Source organism: Zalophus californianus, chromosome 17, assembly GCF_009762305.2.
Source record: "Zalophus californianus isolate mZalCal1 chromosome 17, mZalCal1.pri.v2, whole genome shotgun sequence".
NCBI lineage: Eukaryota > Metazoa > Chordata > Mammalia > Carnivora > Otariidae > Zalophus > Zalophus californianus.
The window spans coordinates 33,337,334-33,355,251 of NC_045611.1; the positions used below are offsets into that span (position 1 = coordinate 33,337,334).

The following is a 17,918-nucleotide window of genomic DNA, read 5'->3' on the forward strand; positions in this document are numbered from 1 at the left end:
CTCTGAAAATCTGAGACTGTCTTCCTCACCTGTAATATGGGGCTGGACTCAACCAGCAATTTTGATAGTGCGGAAGGGGGCATGAAAGGGTGATACTTTGTCCATTTCAACTACACCGGAATTTTTTGGAAAATGTTCTGCTAGAAGTTAAGGGGATGAAAAATCTTTGGAACAAAAGTTTCTTTCTTGGAGTGAACAGATTCCAAGCAGTCTAACATCAAGAAATCCTTGAAAGCAGGGCGCCTGGGTGGCTCAGTTGGTTAAGCATCTGCCTTCGGCTCAGGTCATGATCTCAGGGTCCTGGGATTGAGTCTCACATCAGGCTCCCTACTTGGTGGGGGGGTCTGCTTCTCCCTCTCCCTCTGCTCTCCCCACCCCCGGCTTGTGCTCTCTCTCTCAAAAGGAATAAATAAAGCCTTTTTTTTTTTTAAGATTTTTATTTATTTATTTGGCAGAGAGAGACAGACAGCGAGAGAGAAGGAACACAAGCAGGGGGAATGGGAGAGGGAGAAGCAGGCTTCCCGCTAAGCAGGGAGCCTGATGCAGGCTCGATCCCAGGACCCTGGGATCATGACCTGAGCCAAAGGCAGACGCTTAACGACTGAGCCACCCAGATGCCCTGAATAAATAAAATCTTAAGAAAAAAAGAAGGAAATCCTTGAAAGCATGCAAAGTATATGTACACACACAGGTGTATTTTTCTAGGGGAAAAGATTCAAGGCTCTCATTAAATATTCAAAGTACTTGATTATTCCAAAAAGGATTAAGGATCTATAAAATCCTTCTTCTGCTTTACATTTTTAGAGAAATTAGTCAATCCAAATTTGTAAAGCACAATGGAGGAGACCTGCGTTTCCTGATTAGGAGCCAAATGTCATTACACAATGATAAGTAAGACATATTAAAGGTAATCACAGCTTAATAAACTGGAGATCTACAATTGCTACTTGAAACTTGCTCTTATAGGAAGAGTTAAAGTAAGATATCTCATTTGGAACTAGCCTGTATCTGACACATGTGGCATGTTTTTAACATGAATCAAGGAAAAAAGCCCGATCACTAATTATATATAAAGTATTTATTTTTATGCACATATTTACCTACAAAATTTACAGAAAATCAAACAGTGCCGAATATATAGAATACCCTCTGATGACTTTCTAGGAGCAGAGGGTCTTTCTTATTGCTGCAGTTTCAAGAATAAAATCTTATACAGGTGAAAGCCAAGATGAACACAGTTAAGTTAAATAGTAGCCTTGTTAAAAAGTTTTTGTCCTGTGAGTGAATTTTCAGCTTTATGTCCAGTGGAATTTAAAAGACTGCTCATGAAATAATTTAAACCTTTTCAAAATCTTCTAATAAACAGGTAAAAGGCACCTCCAGTTCTTTAAAATATTTACAGCAATCCCAATAGTTTAAGATAAAGGGCAATTATAGTACAGGTGGCTAAAATGCATACACAGTATGTCATTAACACTCTCGGAACAGTGAGAATTGTAGACTGTAGTTTGGGGCGCTGCTCCCAAGTCACCCCCGTGACAGAGCGGCTGATCACACCCACGCACCACCAGTGTAACAGCCCGCCCGCCACGGCGAAGATGCAGTGATCTAGAACGAGGACTATCAAATTCCCAGGCAGTACATAATTTATAACTAAACTTGTATGTTCAGAAGCTTTTGGAGTGTTCTTAAAATTATTAAAAAAATATAAAGTATATTTAGCATTCAAGGAAAAGAACAAACTGGAAATGGTTACCATAGAGTGGCTGAAGTTCACTATCTGGTTTAACAAAAATGGTTTCTCAGAACATCTATTAATTTCTCACAACATAATGGAGATGAGTCTTCCTCAGTTTACACTCAATCCGATGTTTTTCTTGCATTATGATTAAAACCGAGGGGTGGGGAATGAAAGGCACAGCTATGTGAGATAGCTGGGTTCAAAGAGCCGTGGGGATGGCAAACATGCCCCTACGATACTGTGCAGGAGAACAAAGTCCACAGAACGCTTCCCTCTTTGACATTGGCATTGATTTGCTATTTACAGTAGTTTGCAAAAATACATTATAAAAACTGGATGAGGTTCTAAGTTTAACTTAGTAACATACAGACATACTTCATCTGCAAAAGTCTCTGCAGGGTCTGAAGTACTAAAGTGACACTAATACTGTAACAGATAATCAAAGGTACCAGCACGGACGAGGCAAGTCATCATGGAGATCATCTGGGTAAATATTGCACACTTCTTGTCAGTTGTTGCTATGACCTTCACAGATCCAACTGTAAAAGGAATCCTTTATGGCTTTTTGCTGTATCACTTATTTGAAGAAAGGCTGTTTTAGGTCCCATAACAATGAGCGCAGATTGTCACTGAACATGAGGCCTAGGTTTCAAAATGAGTTTTCCTGTCTGTAAAAATGGGGGGGGGAAAGTTTTTTCAATACACAGTTCCATTAAAAACATCACCACCTATCCATAAACCTTGAAGGGTACCAGAACACCCCGCTATATGAAGTAAAGGTTAAGCAATTAATAGTTATGTTTTCAAAGTTTTGTGTGGAGCTTTCTTCCTAAAATCATTTTTTTTTTTTTAAGATTTTATTTCTGTATTAGAAAGAGAGGGAGTGAGCAGGGGAGAGCAGCAGGCAGAGGGAGAAGCAGGATCCCCACTGAGCAAGGAGCCTGATGTGAGGCTCAATCCCAGGGCCCTGGGATCATGACCTGAGCCGAAGGCAGATGCTTAACCAAATGAGCCACCCAGGCGTCCCTAAAATCTTCATTACTTTAAAACAATCTTTTTGGGGGCGCCTGGGTGGCTCAGTCGTTGGGCGTCTGCCTTCGGCTCAGGTCATGATCCCAGGGTCCTGGGATCGGGCCCCGCGTAGGGCTCTCTGCTCGGCGGGGGGGCCTGCTTCTCCCTCTCCCACTCCCCCTGCTTGTGTTCCCTCTCTCGCTGTGTCTCTGTCAAATAAATAAATAAAATCTTTAAAAATAAATAGATAAATAAATAAATCTATTTGACGAACTCCCTGTCCACTGGCTACCTAAAAATCTGACCATCGATCCTATGAATAAAATCCCAACATGTATAAATTCATGCTCCTTGTCAAAGGAAGTTTATAAAACATAATTAAGCATTAGATACTTATACACTGCTGATGTTCAGTGTTAAGTGGATACAACTCTTGTAAGGCCAACTATTTTGTTTTTTCAAAGTAAGCTCTAGGGGTGCCTGGGAGGCTCAGTCAGTTAAGCGTCTGCCTTCGGCTCAGGTCATGATCCCAGGAGCCTGGGATGGAGCCCCACATCAGGCTCCTTGCATAGCAGGGAGCCTGCTTCTCCCTCTGCCTGTTACTCCCCCTACCTGTGCTCTGACAAATAAAATCTTTTAAAAAAATTAATAAACAAATAAACAAATTAAGCTCTAGGGGCGCCTGGGTGGCTCAGTCAGTTAAGCGTCTGCCTTTGGCTCAGGTCATGATCCCAACGTCCTGGGATCGAGCCCCACATCGGGCTCCCTGCTCGGCGGGAAGCCTGCTTCTCCCTCTCCCATTCCCCCTGCTTGTGCTCCCTCTCTCACTGTGTCTGTCAAATAAATAAATAAAATCTTGAAAAAAATTTTTTAAAATAAAGATTTTATTTATTTATCTGTCAGAGCGAACACACAAGCAGAAGGAGCGGCAGGCAGAGAGAGAAGCAGGGTCCCTGTTGAGCAAGGAGCCCGATGCAGGACTCGATCCCAGGGTCCTGGGATCATGACCTGAGCTAAAGGCAGACGCTTAACCGACAGACACCCAGGCATCCCTCAGGTGTCCAACTCTTGATTTTGGCTCGGGTCATGATCTCAGAGTCATGAGATTGAGCCCCACATCAGGTTCTGTGCGGAGTCAGCTTGAGATTCTTTCTCCCTTTGCCCCTCCCCCTGCTCGTGCACTAACTAAATAAAAATCTTCACACACACACACACGCGCGCGCGTGTGCCATAACCACCAACCGGATCAGGCTACAGATCACCCCCACCCAGAAAGTTCCTCCACCCCCCTTTCTGGTGAATGGCAGCCCCACTCCTTACATAGACATAACCTCTTCCCATAAATTTTGCCTGTCTCTGGCCTTTAAACAAATGGAATCATAGACTGTGTGTTCTTTTGCATCTACTTCTTTCACTCAATGTGTTTCTGAGATTCATCCATGTTACTATGTTCCAGTAATTTGTACCATTTTATATTGTTATGATGATAAAAAATATATAGTATTCCACTGTGTGAATAGACCAGTATTTGTTTTATCCATGGTTTAAATCTATTTTACACTTTTAAATTACATGAATAACACATTAATGTAATCTCATTATTAAAAAATCAAATACAGGGGCACCTGGCTGGCTCAGTCGGTGAAGCATGACTCTTGATCCTGGGGTTGTGACTTTAAGCCCCAATGTTGGGTATAGGATTACTTAAAAATAAGCAAACAATTTTAAAAATTTTTCAAATATAGGTAAGCTAAAATCCTTCCTTCCATCTATCTCAAATTCTAGCCCTCTTACAGAAGAAACCAGTTTTAGGATGAATTCTTCCAGATTGTGTTCTACATATTTACATTCACATATATAAAAAATAAAAATCTGATGTTTCTGAGCTGCCTGGCTCAGTCGGTTGAGCATCCAAATCTTAGTTTCAGCTCGGGTCATCTTGGGGTCATGAGATCAAGCCCTGTGTCAGGCTCTGTGCTCAGCAGGGAGCCTGCTTGAGATTCTCTCTCTCTGCCTCTCCTCCCCACTCTCTCCCTAAAATAAATAAATAAATCTTTTAAAAAATCTGGTGTTTCTAATGTGCTAAAATATTTGAAGGTAAAACACACTACTTGGGATTTGTTTCAAAATAATCTGATGGAGGAAGGTGGGCAGGGGTACACATGAAATAAGAATGGCCATGAGCTCGCTATTGCTGACACTAACCAACAGGTACACAGGTCATTATACTCATTTTTTTTGTCTGGAAATTTTCATAATTAAAACTTTTCTGGGGCACCTGGGTGGCTCAGTCATTAAGCGTCTGCCTTCGGCTCAGGTCATGATCCCGGAGTCCCGGGATCGAGCCCCGCGTCGGGCTCCCTGCTCCACGGGACGCCCGCTTCTCCCTCTCCCACTCCCCCGCTTGTGCTGTGTTATACACAGCAGTGTATAAGTATCTAATGCTCAATTATGTTTTATAAACTTCCTTCAGAGAGAGACACAGCGAGAGGGGGAACACAAGTGGGGGAGTGGGAGAGGGAGAAGCGGGCCTCCTGCGGAGCAGGGAGCCCGATGCGATGCGAGGCTCGATCCCGGGACTCCGGGATCATGACCTGAGCCGAAGGCAGACGCTTAACGATGCGAGGCTCGATCCCGGGACTCCGGGATCATGACCTGAGCCGAAGGCAGACGCTTAACGACTGAGCCACGCAGGCGCCCCAACAAATAAAATCTTAAAAAAAAAAAAAACTTTTTTATGGATAAAGAAAATGTGACACACACACACACACACACACACACACACACACACACACACACACACACACACACACACACACACACACACACACACACACACACACACACACACACACACACACACACACACACACACACACACACACACACACACACACACACACACGCTGGAGTATTATTTAGCCATAAAAAACAAAATGAAATCTTGCTATCTGCAACTACATAGATGAAGCTAGAGAATGTAATGCTAAGTGAAACAGAGAAAGACAAATACTGTATAATTTCACTCATATGGGCAATTTAAGAAAAAACAAACAAAAACGAGCAAAGGAAAAAAAAAGACAAATCAAGAAACAGACTCTCAACTGCAGAGAACAAACTGATGGTTACAGGAGGGGAGATGGCTTGAAGGGATGGGGGAAACAGGTGATGGGGATTAAGGGGTGCACTTGTCATGATGAGCACAGGGTGATGTACCAAAGTGCTGAATCACTACATGGTACACCTGAAACTAATATAACATTGTGTATTAACTATACTAGAATTAAAAAGAAAATGGTAGTGGGGGAAAAAAACTTAAAAAAAAAAAAAAGATACCAAACTAAGTGTATCGTTTGGTAGTTTATGTCTTGCACCTAACATGTCTGGGAGATCCTTGCATGCCCGTATTTACAGATTTACTTACGGTCCTGTGATGTGGCTATACCACAGCCTATTTCACCATTCCCCTTGTTGGGAAACATAAAACTGTTTTCCATTTTTTCCCTACTGCAAAGGATGTTGCAATGAACGACCTCATACCTGACTCCCTTGTGTGCATGTGATGGTCCCCACTGAGGGTAGATGGAGAGAAGTAGAATGGTTAGGTCATGAGACATGCCAATTTTACATTTTATGAGAATGATGAAAACTGCCCTCCACCATGGCTATCCCAGTGTATATTCTCAACAAGCAGTGCATGGGTTCATCTACTTCACCACAGTACTGGACTCTATGGCTGCCAATGTGAAGGTAGGTAAGACAAATGAAAACTCAGTTTTAGAGGCGCCTGGGTGGGTCAGTCACTTAAGCATCTGCCTTGGGCTCAGGTCATGATCTCAGGGTCATGAGATCGAGCCCTGTCATGGGCTCCCTGTTCAGTAGGAAGTCTGCTTCTCCCTCTCCCTCTGATTGCCCCACACCGGACCTCCCACTCATGCTTATTCTCTCTCAGTAAATAAAATCTTTAAAAAAAAAAAAAATCAAAAGAAAAAGAAAACTCAGGTTTACTGTGCATTTCCGCAATTACAAATGAGGCTATTTATATTCCCACTTCTATGATATGACTTCACTTTTCCCACATCTCAAATGTACTATTTTTATTGATTTTTTTAAAAAAGATTTTATTTATTTGACACAGAGCGAGAGATCACAAAGTAGGCAGAGAGGCAGGCAGGGGGAGAGGGAAAAGCAGACTCCCCGCTGAGCAGGGAGCCTTCTGGGGGGCTTGATCCCAGGATGCTGGGATCATGACCTGAGCCGAAGGCAGATGCTTAACTGACTGAGCCACCCAGGCATCCGTTTTTTTTTTTACTGATTTTTAATAAGTCTTTAAATATTTTGTATTCTATTCTCTATTAGGTATCTTACACTTTCTTCTTTTTAAATTTATATTTTTCAGTAACCCCTACACCCAACGTGGGGTTCAAACTCACAACCGCGAGATCAACAGTCCTATGCTCTTCCAACTGAGCCAGCCAGGCGCCCCACAAATACTTTCTTCTAATCACTGCTCATTTTTTGCCTTTTGCTGTACAAAATTTTCAAATGTTGGTACAATTAAAGGTATCCAACCTCTTCCATGATGGCGTTTTGTTTTGGGTCTTAAAAAGAAGTTTTTCTACACCAAGATCATAAACATATTCATCTCTCTAGGGCACCTGGGTGGCACAGTGGGTTACATATCCCAACTTTTGGTTTTAGCTCAGGTAACGATCTCGAACCCCATGTTGGGCTCCACAGTGAGCAGGGACTCTGCTTGGGTTTCTCTCTTCCTCTACCCTTCCCCCAACTCGTCTATGTGCGTGTTTTATTATTTATCATTCTAATATAGAAATCTTAAAAAACCAAGAACATTCATACATATTTTCCTGTTTTAATTATGGGATGTCTTTTTAAATATATTTAAGACTTTATTTGGAATCTAGTCTTTTTAACTGATGCAAAGGAGAGAACTAAATTCACCTTTTTCCAAATGAAAAGCCAATTGCCTCAACACTATTAGTCCATTTCTTCCCTTTTGACTTGAAATACTATCCTTATCCGCTAATTTAAAAAAAAAAAAATCAAAGTGTTTAGTCTTTATTCTCTTCACTGAGCCAGTGGCCTTCCTGGCTTAGTATCTTTTTTTTTTTTTTGCTCTTTATTCTAATTTTCTATACTGGGTTAAGTATTATTTGATAGTTTTTTAACTTGAAGGTAAAAATACCCTTATAAATAAGTGAATCAAACCTGAGATACTCTTAATATGTCAATACAGGATTAACTTTTAAAAACACAGTCGGTTTATATGCGCATAGTCTGTCAATTAATTTGAGATCTAATTTAAAATCCTACAAAAATGGCGCCTGGGTGGCTCAGTCGATTAAGTGCCTGCCTTTAGCTCAGGTCATTATCCCGGGGACCTGGGATCAAGTCCTGCATCAGGCTCCCTGCTCAGCAGAGGGTCTGCTTCCCCCTCTGCCCCTCCCCCCATTTGTGTTCCCTCTCTCTCAAAAATAAATAAATAAAATCTTTAAAAAAAAATCCTACATACCAAATACCATGAGATAAATAAGTTTACAAATCCAACACCCAACAAGCCATTTTTGGCCAATAAGAACCACCGTATATTGAATTTAAGATGGCTTCAATCATAAGACACATCATGATTTTATGTCATTAAGAAAGACTAAACTGGGGTCACCTGGCTGGCTCAGTGGTAGAGCATGTGACTCTTGATCTCAGGGTCATGAGTTCAAGCACCATACTTGGCACAGAGCTTACGTGTTTAAAAAAAAAAAAATATATATATATATATAATACTCTCAACTCTACCAGTTAAACTGTATGATACTACAGATTATTAGATGCATCTCAATTTCTGAGATGTAAATATGGCTCTTAGGATCAATACTATAAGGAACATTTCCCACTATTAAGCCATGCAATTTTTTTTTAAGATTTTATTTATTTGAGAGAGCGAGCACAAGCAGGATGAAGGGCCGAGGGAGAAGCAGACTCCCCACTGAGCAGGGAGCCCGATGTGGGGCTGGATCCCGGGACTCCAGGATCATGACCTGAGCGGAAGGTAGACGTTTAACCGACTGAGCCACCCAGGTGCCCCATGTAGACAATTTATTAATGTCTGCTTTACTTAAGCCAAAACATGTCAGTCCTCTCATGCACTCTATAATTTTCTAATGTAAAAGATACTCACATCATCACAAGACATATTGTATTCTGCTAATACAGTTCGACATCGAGCAGCTATACTGAAAAAAATGTGGTCAAAGGAAAATTTATCATATGAAGAATAAGCTTTTAACACAACACCTAGATGATCAAGAAGGTGCTTTAATTTCATTCAGAGAATAAAAATCAATTCTGTTAAAGGATACATTGATGGTGCAACGACCCTCTTGTGTATTCCAGCAAAGAACAAGCCTATTAGAGTGATACAGCTAATGGTGAAAAATGGGTGATTCCATAATGATGTGAAGAAAGACACCTGGAAAAGAAGAGTTTGAAATATAAAAACGTTCAAAATGTCAGAACAATACTAATTCTTACCTCCCCATTTATGCATAAATATGTCATCCGAAATATGAGGATTTGAAGAACTTAAAATGATCCTACTTCTGTTTTGTTGTTCCATAAAAATAAAAATATACGTTCCAAATCTTTAATGTAGCAAGATAATATAGCAATATTCCCTCCATTCATTTCAAAGACTTGAACCATTAAAAACTCATTCTTATAGTCAAAAACCATCCTACTGAACACTTCCTGGTAAAAAACAATTTAAAAAGCACAAGACTGGGCGCCTGGGTGGCTCAGTTGGTTAAGCGACTGCCTTCGGCTCAGGTCATGATCCTGGAGTCTCGGGATCGAGTCCCACATCAGGCTCCCTGCTCAGCGGGCGGGTCTGCTTCTCCCTCTGACCCTCTTCCCTCTCGTGCTCTCTGTCTCTCATTCTCTCTCTCTCTCAAATGAATAAATAAAATCTTTAAAAAAATAAAATAAAATAAAATAAAAAATAAATAAAAAGCACAAGACTGGGGGCACCTGACTGGCTCAGTTGGTAGAGCATGTCTCTTGCTCTCCGGGTCATGAGTTCGAGCTCCATGTTGAGTGTAAAGATTACATACATACATACATACATACATACACACGTACATAAAAGCAGAAGACTGTAAATTCCACAAGAGTAGAGGCACAGTCCTGTGCATCTCTATTCTCCCAGTATCTGAAATAGTGCTTGGCAAACATAGGTGCTCAATCAATACTGTTGAATGAGTTTAGATAAGGTCTCTGATCTGAGAGTCAATGAAAACACAAGTCAAAAGTGATCTAGTTACTCTGTTAAAAAGCTTCCTTGTACGAGTCGGCTAGACTCTGCCATTCATTGCCTGGCCCAGTGTAACCCTCTCCTGCTGTGCCCACACACACGCGAAGGTATTCCTTCTCTCCTCTCCTACGTGGCCGTACAAGATTCAGCTCCAGTATCATCCTCCCCTCTCTGTGGAAGCAAAAAGTCAGTTTGGTTCTGAAGCTACTGAGATTTTCTTTCTTTATTTTTTAAAAATATTTTATTTATTTGACAGAGAGAGAGAGTACAAGCAGGGGGAGCAGCAGGGAGAGGGAGAAGCAGGCTCCGCTGAGCAGAGAGCCTGACGTGGGGTTCGATCCCAGGACCCTGGGATCATCAAAGCTACTGAGATTTAAATGGCCAAAGGACACTCAAGCAGGGAAAGATGATTAGTAGCTACCTATAAAGAAGAAGAGTTTAGGGGCACTTGATCTTGGGGTTGTGAGTCTGAGCCCCACATGGGGTGTAGAGATCACTTAGATAAAACTTTAAAAGCGGGGGGGCGCCTGGGTGGCTCAGTCAGCTGAGCATCCAACTCTTAGTTTCGGCTCAGGTCATATTCTCAGGGTTGTGAGATTGAGCCTCATGTCGCACTCAGCTGGGCATCTGCCTGAGATTCTCTCTCTCCTTCCGCCCCCACCCCCCGCTTGCATGCGCTCACTTTCTCTCTCTCAAATAAAGAAATAAATCTTAAAAAAAATGAGCGTTTAAGAGAAACCAAGAGCTAATTTCAGATCTGGGCATAATCAGATGATAGCAGGAAACAAGACAATGTGAGTACGTAGAGACAGGAGTCCAGGATCCAGGAATGGAACAAGAATGGGCACTGAAGCCAGACTAGTGGGGAATAGCACTATAGTTTAAAGAAGGAAAGATGTGTTTAGAGTCTTGAAAAAGAAATCAAGTGGACTAGAAACTAAATGGGAGAAACAGAATTAATCCAAAGGCATCTATACTCCACTCTTATACCAAGAGATGCATACATATTTCAAGATGGAGAACTAAACTTGCAAAAAGCACCAGGTAGCTGGCCTAGCAAGCTGTTTTTAAATAAATTTTAAATAAATTTGTCAAATGAAGAAACAAGAGGCTGAAAACATCAGGAGAGAAGCAGCTCCCAGATGAAATTCTGAAAAAGGGTTAATATTCCAGAGGAATGTCTTCTTAAAACCTTCAAGGACAGTTTAATTCCCACAGGCCAGCTAGATTTCATGCGGCCTGCACAGTGTAAGCACATATAATGCCTTATGCATTAATTTTAATTAGATCAGTCAAAAGTGGCCTTCTTTCCTCCATAGCAATAATCAACTGCATCTAAATACCATTCAGGCATTCATGTACTTTCCAGCTTGCTCTATTCCTTCTCTCCTTGGGTTCTTCCAGATAGTCATGCACTGGCTTTTGAGTTTGCAACTTCTGCTAGAGACAATTGCTGTTTAAAGCCCCTATCAGCTTTGAGGTTATTAAATACTGAAATAAAGAGTTAACCCTTAGGCTAATAGTTATATTCTCACCTAATTTAGAAAATTACATTAACTACAGAGTTTTGGGCCTATTTCAAATTACATTTAATTCTGTGTTTTATTAAGATCTCAACTAGCTGAAATCAGCTTATATTTTTCCCAATTAGAAGTCAGATTCAATTCCCAAGATAGACCTTTTCAATCTTCCTGCCAGCCTCCTCACTCTTCCCCTGAAGATGAGCACCAAGCACAGCCTTAAGATATGACTTTTATAAATGAACACAGGAGAGAGTTTCCTATCTGCCATAAAAACCCCTCTATTGACATAAAATTCCATCACCAACCTCCCTTACCTCCTATTCTTTTATATCTCCACCCCAATGGATAAAGTCAGGGAGACTACATGCTAAATAAATCCTGGCTGCCTGAATTGCCATTTGGACTGCTAACAAAAGCTTTGCTATTAGGTTTTTCTTCTGTATAACCTAACAGATTATAAATAAAGCTACTGGAAGTAGTCTACCTAATGAATAGTTTAAAAAAGGATGTGGGTCTGAGATTTGAGAAACTTACATCATTATTACCTAAATAAAGCTGCACTGAGGCAAAAAAAACTTCACTGCAAAATTGGAGACTACTGCTTCTCCAATAAAAAAACCTTAGTTTGAAATTAAGGCACAAGTTAGTAGAAAGAAGTAGAATTTTGAGAAACATGCTCTCAGATTTGATCAAAGGATGCTTTGAGAAATAACATTATGAAACCTTTTATTGCATTTGGTATAGGGATGTTCTTGTACAGTGCCCAATGGGAGCTCTCTCAGTGTTTCCTATATTAAATTTCAGGCAGGGAATTTCTTTTAAAGATAAATGCGGAGAACAAAAACTTTGCTAGCTTATGGAACTCATACATGTGTTCTTTTCACAGAGAGGGAAAATAATGGAACTAGCTGCGACTTTATTGATTAGGTAACACAGAGACTAATTTATAACTCAGTTCTGGCAAGTGTGGTGGCCCACATGGCCTTGTCTGTGACCTGGTTTCCTTCCTATTTTTGACCCTCTAGTCTAACCTTCCCCCCCATTTTGATGTTTTATTACATTAAAATTTTGCTCTTTTATCATATTTCCTGCAAAATCATTTCAAATGCTTTGTGGGATGACAAAGGGTACTACCAAGATAAGCCATAGAAGAAAACGGTATTTTGGGTGCCTGGGTGGCTCAGTGGGTTAAGCGTCTAACTTCGGCTCAGGTCATGATCCCGGAGTCCTGGGATCGAGTCCCACGTCGGGCTCCCTGCTCAGCGGGGAGTCTGCTTCTCCCTCTGACCCTACCCCCTCTTGGGTTCTCTCTCTCACTCTCTCTCAAATAAATAAATAAAATCTTTAAAAACAGAAAGGAAGAAAATGGTATTTTATAATTTTTAAAAGCTGGCACAGAAGATATTAAATGAACAACGGAGAAGACAATTTTTACACTGAAATATGTACAAAGTGTGAATGTGAAATGTAAAAAGATATGTAAGAAGTTCAGAAATGAATGAGAAGTAGTGTAAGTGGGGTATTTCTTAGGCCTTTTCCCTGTAAAAGATACTTAATCTAGGGCGCCTGGGACGCTGGTCTTCCTTCGGCTCAGGTCATGATCCCGGGGTCCTGGGATCGAGCCCCGCATCAGACTCCCTGCTCAGCGGGAAGCCTGCTTCTCCCTCTCCCACTCCCCCCACTTGTGTTCCCTCTCTCACTGTGTCTCCCTCTGTCAAATAAAAAAATAAAATCTTCAAAAAAAAAAGATAATCTACAACAATCAAAATTTTTCTTAAGCAAATTAATATAAGACATATATTTAATATAATGATCAATATCACTACTAGTAATAATAAGTAGCATGTGATTAATACTTTACAATGAACAAAGCACTGCTACATTATCTCATTTAATCCAGTAAAGATTTTAAATCGAAACTTTTACCTTTTGTGTCTCGGGATCTATTAACCAGTTCCAGGCACCAGTAGCTGTACAGACAGATACCACTATAAGAAGCACTGATAAAAGAGAAACACGAAATTAGTAAGGAATTAACTGTTAATAAATTTATACTAATACCACCAGTTCCTAATCAATGACAGCCAAAGGATGCAGCACTTTATTAAACAGAAAATGCATTAGACTGAGGAATTAGGAAACCTGCTGTACGACCTTGAGGAATTCTCTTAAATACTATGAACCTTAGTAACTGAGGATGATATTGTCCCCATTATTACTTTAGTCAGAACTTACGAAGATAAATGAAATTAAAAGCAGTAGGAACTTTCGATGTGCTTTGTGCTGATTTTGCAGATCTTATAAAATTAAAAAACAAAAAACACCTCTCATTTTCTACTATAAACAAACCAAACAATGACTCTTTTATGAACGCACTGAGAAATCCTGACTAGAGGATTTTGCCTCACAGACAACTGCCTGCTGTTGAATTAAACAACGGCTGGTGTCAAGAACGTGGAACACACCGATCAGTACCAGATTTTCTTCAGAGACTTAAAGGAAGATCAGGGTAGGAATTACTGATGGTAGAACTCAGAAAGTTTTTCTCCCCATTAAGCTAAAATTATTTTAGGAATTCTAAATAGATCCTAAACAAAACTTAAGAATGAATGACACATAGAGGTGCATGGCTGGCTTCGTTGGTGGAGTGTGTGACTCTTGCTCTCAGGGCTGTAGGTTCGAGCCCCACGTTGGGTGTAGAGATTACTTTAAAATCTTAGGGATGCTGGGGCGCCTGGGTGGCTCCGTCGTTGGGTGTCTGCCTTTGGCTCAGGTCATGATCTCAGGGTCCTGGGATCAAGCCCCTCGGTGGGCTCGCCCCTCGGCAGGCTGCCTGCTCAGCAGGAAGCCTGCTTCTCCTTCTCCCACTCCCCCTGCCTGTGTTCCTGCTCTCACTGTCTCTCTCTCTGTCAAATAAATAAATAAAATCTTAAAAAAAAGAATTTAAAAAATAAATAAAATAAAATCTTAGGGACGCCTGGGTGGCTCAGTCAGTTAAGCATCTGCCTTCGGCTCGGGTCATGATCCCACGGTTCTGGGATCGAGTCCCACATCAGGCTCTTTGTTCAGTGGGGAGCCTGCTTCTCCCTCTGCCTGGAGCTTCCCCTGCTTGTGCTCTCTCGCTCTCTGACAAATAAAATCTTTAAAAAAATGTTTTAAAAAAATAAGTAAAATCTTAAAGAAAAAAATAATAAATAAAAAAAGGAATAAATGGTACTACTAGAAAATAATAAAGGGGCACCAAGACCTAGTTAATATTCTGGATATCAAGGTACTGTCCTTCAGTTAGGACACATACAGTTTTAAAATACAGAGATCAAGATTCACAGAGCAATAAAACTTTATTCTAGATAAAACTTTACCTAGAATTCCTGGCGATATACTTTTAGAAGAGGCAAGTCACAGGAAAACAATCTTAATTTAGGTATTTAAGTATAGAATCAAAACTTCAAAATTACGCTCTCAGCTCAGAACAGATTAAACTCAATTCCTTATAATGCTGTATTTCCAATAAGAAATACATCATACTACGCAGATTTTTCTTTTGAAAAATGAAGCAAAAGCAAACCCACTGGCAAGGACCTCATAAACAAACTTTTGACTGGTACATTAACCAAGCTGATGTCATTTATATTTAAGCACTGAGACCATGAATCACAGAAAAAATAAAGTACATTCACTGTAAGATGCCACAGCATCATATACATTTTAAAAGATATTCAAGTAGCAGTGAAATAAGTTTTTAGGGGTAATTCCTCCCTTAAGCCAAAGAACCTGAAAATATCATTACTTGTAAATTCTGACCAACCAGAACTCTCACAGCATACAAATAAAACTTTGCAGACAGATTTAATAAAATCTTGACATAGAAAAAGACTCCTAACTTCAATAGTGCTCTCTGGTCCCACAAACTGAATTACGCTTTGAAATAAAACATGTTTTCAACATGTGCTGTTGTACTTTCCTCTTGGCAGGAATTAAATTTCAGTAACACACATCCAAGAGACTAAGACTGGTCCCAGCATAAGTTAGCAAAGCATTTTGTTTGCTGAGGTCATCCCCTGTGTATTTATCTGCATTTCCTAAGTATTTCCACAGGGCAATAATCACCATTCTTTCAAATCATACTTCGTAGTACTCATGATATTTTGAACAGTTATAATGCGAATTTATTAGGATAGGCCGCAAAGCAACATAATCATGCTCTGCTAAAATCAACCAAGGGTAATTTCATAACTTTTGCGAGTGTTAAATATGATTTTCCTCAACAGAACTTTATTTCGATAGTTTGTAGGCAAATTGTAAAACTGCTAAAAAACCTCCTGAAATTATTATGTGTGTTGTGTTAAATACTGTAGTATTTAATAAAAAGAAGTGCATGTATTTTAATGGAAAAATGAAAATCCAACCACACGAAATAGTTCTTTTAGCACAACCAGTTCCTTTCTTTAGGATTTCTTTGGTCCGGGTGCCTAGCTGGCTCAGTCGGTAGAGCTTGCAACTCTTGATCTCAGGGTTGTGAGTTCGAGCCCCACACTGGGTGTAGAGATTACTTAAAAATAAAATCTTACAAAAGTTTTTTTTTTCTTTAGGACGCGTTGTTTACAAAGTTAAATAAATTTTAAAATTGTCAAAACAAAAGGAAATCTTACAGTTTAGTAGAGTGTCAGTAAAAGATTTTACACAAAAGCAAATCATTGCCAGGCAGGGATAAAAGTACCAACTGTCAGTTTATTTCGCCTTAAAGAAACATTCAAGAACTTACTTCTCCAACGTCCAGTGGCAGGTTGCAAACAATGAATATATTCTGTAAGTCTCCTCTCAAAAGCCTTGAGATCTAGGTAAAAAGATTTCAATTTTCCAATTAGCCACTCTTACTAGTTTGCATCCATTAAGATGAAATTTTAGATACTCTAACTGCTTCAGGTCTTACACACCAACTTACATGTATCACTGCACTGTTTACTTCCTTTACTATGACAGCTTTAAGCACTTGACAAAAACATTAGGTTTCTTTAATTCCAATTTCACATATAAGGAAACTGGCTGGTTCACTTTTAGAAGCTTCGTAAAATGGTATGTGGAAAATCAGCAGCAGCCTCAGCCGGCGCCAAAAGCTAGAATTTTGGGGATTGCAAATAAAAGGATCAAAATCAGGTCGAGTTTTAATTCCGTTGGAACCAAGAACTTTCTATTAGAACAACGTATTCCCTAACATCAAAGTCTTCGAGGTCTGTTTGACCGCAATGACCCGACTCCGATTTCTAGCCCTTAGGTTTAATTAATGGCTACGCTTTCCGTCTAGTCTTACTGGATTTCTGACTCGGCTAACGGGTGGGTGTGGACACTCCCCTTTCCTCCCACAGAACGGGTTACAGGTGATCTTCGGGGCACTACTGGAGCTCAAGCTCGGAGGCCTTCTAAAAGGGGCGTCCGAGGTGCTCCTGAGTGAGCAAGGTGGGCTATCATTCCACAGTTGCGTCTTCTAAACTTTAAAAGATCAAGAGGCCCTCCCTTACTGTGGCAGTTAACCAGAAACCACAACAGGAATTAGGATACAACTCCCGGGGTTATCGAAATAAAATTAAGTGAATTAGCATACACAAAGCACAGAATGCTTGCCAATGAATAAAAGACAAAGTAGCCCAGGCGAGGGGCTCCCGGTCGGGGCTGGGGGGATGGGAGAGCTGACGCAACGTCCCCCAGCGCCCCCGGAGGCCGCGCGCGCCGGAATCGGGAGTCCGGCCGCCTCCGGCCGCCCCTCGGCCCGGCCCCCGCGGCCCCCGAGGTCCCAGCCCCTTCAGTCCATCCTTCGCGGCCTCATCTGCCCGGGGCGGGGTCTCCGCGACTCCAGCCCCTTCAGAGCCTCGCCGGCTTCCGGGAGGAGCCCGGGCGACCCAGAAGACCCACTCTACCTTCCGCCTGCTCCAGCGAGTTCATGTCGGGCGGCAGCTCCGGTCACCGCCGCGGTCCCTTCCGCATCGCAGCTCCACGGCCCCTCCCGGCCCGCAACGCCAACTCCCACCTCTAACCGCTTCCCTCCGCCCCTCCCCGTCGCACCGCCCCTTGCCTATACCCGCTACGTTCATTGGGCATCTCTGCCAGACCCCACAACTAAGACGGTCTTCTATTGGTTAGCTACTGCACCGGCCTCGGGGGCCTAGCGTTGGACGGTCAGCCGGAGGGACCAAGAACTGCCGGCGGCCGGGCTGGTGTAACGCTGGCGCCGCCTCCTGGCCCGGGGAGGAACTGCAGCCTCTCCGAGCCAGCTCAATTAAGTATATTCTTCTTTTCCTGTCTGGTTCTTTCATTCCTC

At 41.4% G+C, this 17,918-nt stretch overlaps 1 protein-coding gene across 4 annotated transcripts; it reads right to left on the reverse strand.

The window, feature by feature from the left end:
• Positions 1-1,056: 1,056 nt before the first annotated feature.
• CNEP1R1 (CTD nuclear envelope phosphatase 1 regulatory subunit 1) lies at positions 1,057-17,656 on the reverse strand. Of its 4 annotated transcripts, none has more exons than XM_027620005.1 (6): positions 17,518-17,656; positions 16,368-16,439; positions 13,529-13,602; positions 9,130-9,239; positions 8,949-8,998; positions 1,057-2,409 (listed from the first exon to the last, which is right to left on the reverse strand). In XM_027620005.1, the coding sequence occupies exons 1-5, from the start codon at positions 17,540-17,542 to the stop codon at positions 8,953-8,955; spliced, it is 327 nt and encodes a 108-aa protein (XP_027475806.1). In that variant the 5' UTR covers positions 17,543-17,656; the 3' UTR covers positions 1,057-2,409; positions 8,949-8,952. The 4 variants fall into 4 exon arrangements, with proteins under 4 accessions (XP_027475806.1, XP_027475805.1, XP_027475804.1 ...); XM_027620004.1 differs by having other exon boundaries at positions 8,949-9,003; XM_027620003.1 differs by lacking the exon at positions 1,057-2,409 and adding an exon at positions 8,680-8,808 and having other exon boundaries at positions 8,949-9,003.
• Positions 17,657-17,918: the final 262 nt, after the last annotated feature.

Bases quoted from the DNA above. Each gene is read 5' to 3' on its own strand.
- CNEP1R1 (XM_027620003.1), bottom strand. From the start codon at position 17,542: ATGAACTCGCTGGAGCAGGCGGAAG. The intron at 9,240-13,528 runs GTAAAAGTTTCG...CTTCTTTTCCAG, and splicing joins TAGATCCCGAGACACAAAAG to GTGTCTTTCTTCACATCATT. The intron at 9,004-9,129 runs GTATCCTTTAAC...CATTTTTTTCAG, and splicing joins AGGGTCGTTGCACCATCAAT to TATAGCTGCTCGATGTCGAA.